The following is a 9,761-nucleotide window of genomic DNA, read 5'->3' as shown; positions in this document are numbered from 1 at the left end:
TATTTAAAAATGCTTTATTAAATGATATTATTTAAAAGAATTTTTTACTTTAAATTGCTTTATTAAAATGTTTTGTTCAAATTAAAAAAAATGGATTGGATATTCATCCATCCAATCAATTAAAATGGATACATGGATAGAATGTGTGGATTGAAATCCAATGGATATAGATGGATTGAATAATTTAAAAATATGATGTAATAGATTTATTTGAATTAATGGATAGTTTTCTATCCATCCATTAGGATCCAAATCCAAACGCATCTAAACCCGTCTAATTACCACACCTACTATCAATCATCAAACCAACTTAAATCAAGTTGGACTCATCTCTAGTACTAAAGAGTCAAGTAATTAAAGACAATCTAAATTCTGTTAAATCTCTCATATATATTTATTTTTGCCTAGGATAGGTATCATCAAGTAGGGAATGTTATGAGAATATTATAATATGAGCTCTTTTATTGGAGAGTGTAATATCTGTGTACAATTGGTGCAAATATTTATACATACTTATTACATTATCCATCATCTATTTTTATTATTATTTTTTAAATAGTCAATGATGATAAAAAATGAATGGTAAATAAACACTATAAGTATATACATTATTTTCTCTTTATTGAAAATCAGAACCTTACTTAAACAAAAATAAACATGTATCAGTAGAATTGATCAATCATTGGTTTAATAAGAGTACATTGTAAGTTTAACATGTATAAAGTTGAAGATGATAGCAATTCAGTACACAAGAATTTTTCTTTTAACTCAAAGTATATTAGGCTTCTTGCACTTTTGTACTTAAAAGTGTTCCCCAACACTGCACAACTATACAAAGCTGCATTATGTCAATTTGCAGTTTTGTACAATAAAACATAAGCAAAAATAGTTCATTCTTATTGTATGCTCTTGATTTTATTTTAGTATAACACTAAAAATCAAGAAAAATGTAAAAAGCATGCATAGCAGCCTCTATACGAAAACATTACAACATATATATAGGCTGAATATCCAAGCATCCTCCAACATATTCATTTTCCTTTATCTTTGGACTCTCTTTTATATAAGTCCATAACTTTTAAACAAATCCAAATCTCTAATTATTTATTGCTGTTTTTGTATTCTCTGTTGTTTATATCCTTTTAAGCTGGTATAGCCTTGAAAGTCTCATTGATATCTTGATCTGCAAAAATATCCAAGAGAGACAGTGCCTGCAAAACCGAAAATTGGGCAATGTTTAGTGGACTATGGAAAAAAAACAAGTTACAAACTATATCTTCTTTCAAATAAGTTCTTGAAAGATTTGTGTCATTAAATAAGTTAAAAAAAGTTATGTAAAATTAAGTCATCAAAAGACCAAGGTTGTGACATTTGGTAATACTAATGTTTCAGGAACAAAGTGATGACACTCTAATTTGGTGGAATATTACTATCTGTCACTTTTTTAGTACCAAAACTGAGGTTGTGAACTTTAAATAAAACATAGTAAGAATTTGTTCTTGCTCCAATTTTATCCAAGAATCTCTCCACAGGATTCAGTATTCAGCAACAAAGATCGAAAAAATACCTCAGGCACATTCAGCTCGAGGCGGAACTTAGGGCCATCATAGTGGTGAAGGATTGGCCTGAAGGAATCCTCCTCCAATGGTTCACAGATTTTCCTAGTGATCACTCTCACCTGTAAACATAATTTATGAAGTGGCATAAGTAACCTTTCACAAACCAATTCCAAAATCACTTATAAATGGTTTGAAGATGATGATACCTGAGCCGGGAAACGAGATTCACCGGGGCACTTCTTGTCTTCCCAAGCTGATGGATCAAGATTTGATCCTCCAAAACTTGCAGCCTGAACAAACACCACCACATATTATTAATCCTAAGTATTAAATATGAAGCTAAGGATAAGGTAATGGCCTAATTCATAATTTAATGTGAACTCAACTCCATAATAACTTAACAAGTATTCTCATTAAATCAATATAAATAAAGTTAGAAGGAATAGGTAAACACACCTCAAATATTCCATGGAGTTGGTGGGTGGAATAGTTGTAAAGAAAAAGGGGCAACCCTGGAGTGATAGCCCTTACTGAATCTCTATATCTTGGAGGTAGACCTGAAAAAAAGAAACATTTATAGGGTAAACAAATTTATCATCTAAATCAAACAGAGAATTACATGGAATATATGAAAAGTAAAAGATTGAAACATTTTTTAGTAACAAAAGGGGGGCTAAAACTCTTTGAATAAGCAGCTAGCTTAGAGAAAATCTATACAGAATATTATTGGTATTGATAATTCAACATCTCAAAGGATTCAATTTAAAGTGAAGAACAGATTATTCCTTACATGACCATGGCTTAAATCCCTGATCTATAATAAAATTGTTACATATGATGTTACTGGACCAACAATTACTGCAAATCTAAGGTTCATAATTCATAAATATTATGTAAATAAAAACGGGCTAACTCTATTATTGTGATTTATACCCAAACAATACATAATCCATCTTTCATATTATATTTAAGCGTCAATAATAATTAGATATAAAAGACACATAACGTATCAATAGTGTAATACATTTTTTTTTTCTCTAAATAAAATCCCCCAAATATCGGATAGCAAAATAAAGCCACAGATATAGAGAACCAGACAATAAAGAAAGATAATATCAAAAACTAAGAGCATAACACAGTTAATAATAAAAATTGCAAAAATGGAAGGAAAATAATTGCAAAATTGTGAAAAATGAAAAGGAACTTACCAAAGAGCTCCCTTTTGAGATTCTCTGCCATGGTATCATTGTTACAAACAAAGATGTACCCTCCAATTGTTTCATTCCTAGGAAGAGACTCAGATGGAGGCAGTGTTTTATATTTCTTGTTGGTATCATTGTTATTGTTGTTGTCTCCATTCTTCTTGTTAGAGTTGTTATTCTTCTTAGAACTTTTGTGTTGATAAAGATGACCAAACTCATCTTCGCCCTTACCCTTTTGACCCTTAACATTAATATCCATGTTAAGGTTATTATAACTATTGTTAAGGTTTCCATAGGAGGGTTTGGAATAAATTCCTTTGTTGAATCCTCCATTAAGAGAAGCTCCACCATCCATAGCATACATGTTATGAGGCATATTGAAAAGAGATCCATTGGTATTGTTGGTCATAGAATTCATCTGCTTCCACCCATCATTGAAATCAGAAGAAGGTGTTGCTTTTGTTGTTGTTGTTGACTTTATGTTATTGTTGTAATTGTTACTTCTGTTGCTAGCACCAAATGAATTGATTTCACCACCAACTTTGATATCAAAGTTCCTTCTTTCATTCTTGGATGTGTAGTTGTTGCTCCAAATTGATTCATTCAGAGAAAGATTAGCCAGATTAGAGTTCTGAACTCTAAGCTGGTCACTGAATTGCCAAAATGATTGTTGATTGTTCTCCATCTTAATTAAATGATACTATATGGTAAAAAAATAATTTCTAAGAAAACTTAGCTTAATAAACTTTAGGATTTGATATATGTATGATTGTGTGTATGTAATATCAAATGTTGCAGAGAGATGCAGAGAAGTACTAGGTTGGGTTGAGAGAAATTGGTAAGGGACAAGTGTTATAAGATGGGAAAGGGGGATGTATACTGTTTTTATTTTATTTTACTAGCATAGACAAGTATATATAATAGTATAATGTAAAGAAAAAATGTAATGGAACGAAACTTCATAGAAGGTAAGTGGTTGGGTTGCGTGTTTACTTGTCAAATGTTGAAATAAGCTTTGTCTTTATTTATTTTTATTTGTCTTTATTTATAGATGTAATATGTAATTTACTCCTAAAAAAATGTTGCCTATATTAATTTGGTTTTTATTAATATTTAAAATGGCAAATTTGAATCAAAATAATTCATATTAATTATCACAAAAGATAATAAAAAAGACTAATTTGATTTAGATTTAAAATTTGTGATAATCATTTTAAGTTTTTAAAATTTTCAGAATCAAACATGAAAAAAAATCAAAAGACGAAAGTAAATGTATACTCTTATTTATAATTTAATTTTTATTAGGTGGGGGAGGTGATTATTGAAAACGCGTACATGTGATGAGGTGGAGGAGAGAGGGATAAAGTAGATGGGGACAGTTGTGTTTGATTTTGTGTACTGTTTTCTAGAAGATGTTAGAGCCTTACAGGGATTCATGAATCATCACCATGTTGTCATTGTTGGAGTTTTTTATTTAGTTTCTTACATTTATCATCGCACTGGAGGCAATATGTTCAAGTTGGGAACATCTACAAGTATATGGGACTAACTCTTTCAGTAAACATTTTTTCATTCATAAGATTCGAATTTGAAACTTTACTTAAGGGAAATCAAACATGTACTATTTAAACCAATGTATGTTAGTTGTGAAGGTTGGAGTTTGAGTTCATATCAAGAGTTGCCTTGTCACTTTATTTTTTTAGGGTATTGCTTGAATACTTTTGTAGCATAAGTATACAACATTTAAGCAAAGAATAATTTTACACATATTATTTTACTTTTAATAAGTTTAATCATGGTTAATTTGTACACTCGAAAAATCACGAACAATTCAGCCATTCAGGAAGTGTAGGACATGATTGGTGAATTTTATAACTTTAAATATACAACCACATATTATATTGTAGATTGAATATTCTTTTGTGAATTTTCCATTTTATCAATCTAATCTTTGAAAAATTAAAAAATTAAATTAGTATTTATATATTGTAAACATGTGTCAAAATAATATTTGGTTATGATCATATAGGAATGCTACAAATAATTACTTTAACGCATATTTGATAATTTTGAAATCGAATTTCTCATTTTTTTTTAGAAACTAACTTGATATATAAACTTATTTATCTATCAATTCTTTTTGAATGTTGTTTTAGTTTTTTATACTAATCAGGAAAAGTATTAATTTTTTTGTATATGTAATATAATTTTTCATTATTTTTTATATATTGAAAATGCAAAATCCTTAGTTGCTAAGATATTAAGTTGGGACGCGTAGAAATACAGTAATACTGTGGAGCCTGTGAGTGTATTTGCTTAGGATGTAGTAGTCCGTGACCGTGTGGGCCATATGTGATTAATGTCCTTCTTTGGTTGACATCCCTAATTACCATATACCCCATTCTCTAACCCTTTATTTCTTCCTCTTTTTTATTTTTCTTTTCTCCTTTCTAAAATATTATTTCTTATATATCAAAAAAATATTGTCAAAATATTTAATTCATGATAGCAATATTTATTGGAAGGGGCAAAACAAACTCTAAAATGGGTTAATTCCTTAGTTAGAAGAATGAAGGAATATTTTTAATAGTACAAAAAAATATTATTTTCTTACTACTTACTTTCTTCTTACTGTTTTTATTTTAAAGGTTGTTTCTTTCCAGAATGTTGTGAAACCTGAGTTGAAAGTCAAACTGACAGAGGTTTCATATTAAATTTATTCAGTTTAAATGATTAAATTGTCCGGTCTGATCGAGTGATTTTATACGTAATTAATAATTTTTATCTATAAATATATAGTTATATATAAATGTAAAACTTTATAAAATTAATAATTATGTATAATTATATTGAAGTAATAACATCTTCATCTTTTTCCTGGATGATAGTAAAACAAAATATTATAGCAGTATTCCATTTTTTTAAGTGAATCGTCCAATTAACTTCCTAGTTTAATTCAGTTTAGTCGGGTTTAACAAAATGATTCAACTCTCATTCGGTTAAGACTGTAATACAGAGTCGTTTTTAAATCCGGTCAACTGTCAGACCGGTCGGATTGTCCAATCCGGTTCCCAAAACACTGATCTTTATGATATATTTTCTTCTTAAAATTTTATCATTCCTTATCCTACATGATTATGTAATACTAAATTTCAGCATGTTGATGGCAGGAGTTGCTAATTTTTATTTATCAATTAAATTTTTGGCATAATACAAGTGATTTTTGTTAATATTCATAATGAATTTTTGTTTATACAAGTATTTTAAAACAAGTATTTAGTATTTGTGAAGAAGATTTTGCTTTTGACATTGACAATGTCTTGATGAAGATACTAACATTACATAAAAGAAGAAAATGAAGAATACTTATGAAGACAAAGAAGTCAAATCTTTAAGAAATTACAATCTAAGTCTTTACGTATTTCTATCATTATACTCTAAACTATATATTTAGTAGTAATTCTCAAAAGTATTTTAAAAGAAAATTGATAAACACAAGTATAAATGAAAACAATTTTCAAAATATTGTGTAACATGTTACTAAATCTAAGTAACATGTTACTGTGACTACGTAACATGTTACATGAGTGAGAAACGAGTTATCCAACAAAAAGTTATCACAGTAATCGATTACATCATATGGGTAACCGATTACACAACACGGTAAATAATTACCTAGTTGGACAGAACAGTTGGGTAATCGATTACACCTTTGAGTAATTGATTACTGCTTGAGAAAATTAATTTCTAAGTTGGACATACTTGTTGGGTAATCGATTAAGTAATTGATTACTGAGAGTTGTTACACCGGTTTTCAGATTCAAACCACACAGCTTTCGACCCAAACAAAATGATTTCATTCGAAACGAATCCTACCTTTTCATCGAGGTATTCTAGTTGATTGGAAAGTCTACATAAAGGCTTTGAAACTCATTTCAAACACACACATATACTTAACATAACTCAAATTGAAATCACTTATTCAAACTCAATTTTTTGAAAGACTTGTTCTACACTTGGTGCAACTTGTTCATAACTTTCAGAACTTGATTTGCAAAGTTATCTTAAAGTGTTATTACAAGGTATTCAAACCTTCTGAGCATTAGTTCTAAAGTATATATTGAGTCATTGGATTGCAAGAATTTATAATTTCAAAATCCTGTAAAGGCAATCCATTGTCATTGTTAAACATTCTCTTCATTCAAAGTATTGAATTACTTTCTTTCACCGGGTGTGATAAGAAAGAGGATAGGGTCACTTAGAAATGATGTTTTCCAAAAGTGATATAGGTGTTAGAGCCTTGGTAAGGTACAAAGGAATCTCTGGGTGAGAAATTATAATTACTACTCTTAATATCTAGTGAATAAATCTTTTGTGATGCAAGAGTATTGGACGTAACCTTCGATGGACAAGAAAGTGAACCAGTATAAAAATATATGTGTACTCTCTTTTCTTTTATCTCTTTACAATTACTTGGTTATTTCTGCATATTATTTTCCGATTAACTCTTGAATTGTGCAGAAAAATTAATCATACTTTTAAACAACTAATTTACCCTCCCTCTTAATTATCATCACAGTCTTACATATTTAAGAATTTTAGTTAGAAATGTTTGAATTCAAATTTAAAATTAGAGATGAGGAACATTATATTTATGATCAAAATTTTGATATCACTTCTTCATTCTCCTCGGTTCCATTTAAAAAAGAAAAAAAAATGTAAATGAAAGACTTATATTTATGATCAAAATTTTGATATCACTTCCTCATTCTCCTCAGTTCCATTATATTTTCATTGTATTATTAATTATTCATCTTAAATTCTTATTGACTTTAAAAAAAAATCAAGACAAATCAGTGATATATGATATATTGTCTGTATAAATCTACATTTATAATCCATAAATATTATGGCAATAAAAAACATGTGACAAGTTTCTCCTTTTAAAATAAATGAGAACTTAGATAATTGCAAACTTTTTCTAAGTTTTTTTATAGGAAAATCATTAAAATAGACAAGTCTCAAAATTATATAATAGATGGATTGATGAATTGATATAAAACATGGTTGGACATGGTTTTGTGGAAACCAAGTATTCCAAACCAACTTAAACCAAATTTTGGGTTGATTCAATTTTGGATTAGTTTAGATAATTTTTTGGAATTGATTTGACTCGTGGGTTAATAAATTATATTTTGAATATTTATTAAATAAATGGATGGCTATTTTTGCAACTTTTTTTATTCAAATGATGAATGAATTAATAGTTTATTTTAGACGATTAAATGCATATAATCTATATTTTCTTTCTTCTTACATTAAATGTTTCCTTTTAAATAAACATTTTTTATGAAATATAAATCATTCTATAAATACCAACAAAATAGTTATCTAATAATATAAGGTTTTATTGGATCCTCAAATAGAACAAAAGCTTAAAAATTTATAATCACGCATCCCAAAAAAATTAGTTCATAACCAAAAAGATAACCTTAGTTATACAATAAATTAATGGAAATGTAATGTTTTTTCTTTGAGAGTTATAGTCTTATATACCAGTAGGGCATCTCCTCTCATAAGTTGTACTACTGCATGTATTATTAGCTTATAATTGATTGAAAAAATATTTTTAAGTTTAAAAATAAAAATTAATTATTTTTTTAACAAATAATAACTGATAACACATGCCGTGGTGTAACATATGGGTCATAGTGATTTGTGTAGGTATGCCATTTCCTCTGCCAAGTGAGTCGGAATGATTGGAAGCCCAAAACAAACATTAATTTCTGGTCATTTTATGGGCCTGACTTTGTTTTCAAGGCAATCAAATCGCTTCAGTTTTGCTTAGGCCACATGACCTATAATAAAATTAAAATTTGTACTTTAACATGAAACATTTTTACTAACGAGGTGCTGGAGGTGAAGGCAGTTATATCTGTCACCTTTCTGTAGTTGATTACCATAAAGTTACTAGGGAGAGATCCAATTCAAAAGGAAGTTAGACTTTTTTTTATCAATTCTAAGAAAACATAATGTTTGAGATATATTTACTAATTCAAATTTTTGGATACTCCTAAAATAAATGATGAAGTTGTGAATTAGGTTTTTTACTTGCTCTTAGAAAGTGGATCTCTTCCAAAGTTGAAATAAAAATAATATTAAGGAAAACTTAATAAGAACACCATAAACTTTATATTCTTGGCGAGAAGTCACTATGAACTATTTTTTCTTTCCAATTTCCCTTTAAACTTTAATCAGTAGTGAAATTAATCTTTACATAAAGATAATGTTAAATTAATAGCTATGAATTTTTTTGTCATGCATTTTATTTTGAACTCAAATATTAGACCGTTATTATTTAATTTAATTATATATACCAATATTGTTGTATTAACTATTTTTAATTCTTAAATTTACTTATAATCTTTTTCTCAATTAATTTTATATTTAGAATACGATTTCTTTCAAATACTAATGATGACCAAGTATTATTACTATGTGACTTAGTTTAGATATATTGAGTTGAATTCCTCTTTCAAATAATATGAAAGAGTTTATTCATGATTGATTTGATAAAGTAACTTAATAATTATTAATAATGATCTAAATAAACATGGATAAATCCTCACTTGCTCATATTAGAGGAAAATATCACTTTGCATTCAAATTAAGGATGACAAGGGGGTGGGGAATGAGTGAGAAGCACTCTTCTTCACTCTTTTAATCCCAGCCTCCCACTTATTCTTATGTCGTCAAACTCTTTGGTGGGAAAATTTGTTCCATCTCTATTTTCTATCTTGGACCTCCAATAGAAAAAAAGTTAAAATCAATTCTTATATTTATTCTTTACTTAACTATAATGTTATACCAGTTTTTTAGATGACTTTAATACTAATATATCAAATTATATCAAGAATGTTACATTATATTTAAGGGTATATATGTAAATTCTCAAACATAGAATCTCAACCCCCTCTCTCTCTCTCTATATATATATATA

General features: G+C 28.2%; 1 protein-coding gene across 1 annotated transcript; it reads right to left on the bottom strand.

Annotated features, from left to right (window-relative positions):
• Nucleotides 762-3,655, bottom strand: LOC109349894 (B2 protein-like). The gene is made up of 5 exons (XM_019590945.1): nucleotides 2,768-3,655; nucleotides 2,016-2,116; nucleotides 1,766-1,849; nucleotides 1,568-1,678; nucleotides 762-1,211 (listed from the first exon to the last, which is right to left on the bottom strand). Exons 1-5 carry the CDS (start codon nucleotides 3,444-3,446, stop codon nucleotides 1,143-1,145), a joined length of 1,044 nt encoding a protein of 347 aa, XP_019446490.1. The 5' UTR covers nucleotides 3,447-3,655; the 3' UTR covers nucleotides 762-1,142.

This window comes from Lupinus angustifolius, chromosome LG06 (genome assembly GCF_001865875.1).
Source record: "Lupinus angustifolius cultivar Tanjil chromosome LG06, LupAngTanjil_v1.0, whole genome shotgun sequence".
Classification (NCBI taxonomy): Eukaryota; Viridiplantae; Streptophyta; class Magnoliopsida; order Fabales; family Fabaceae; genus Lupinus; species Lupinus angustifolius.
Note: the sequence above shows the minus strand (reverse complement) of the source record. Positions and strands in the feature narration are given on the sequence as shown.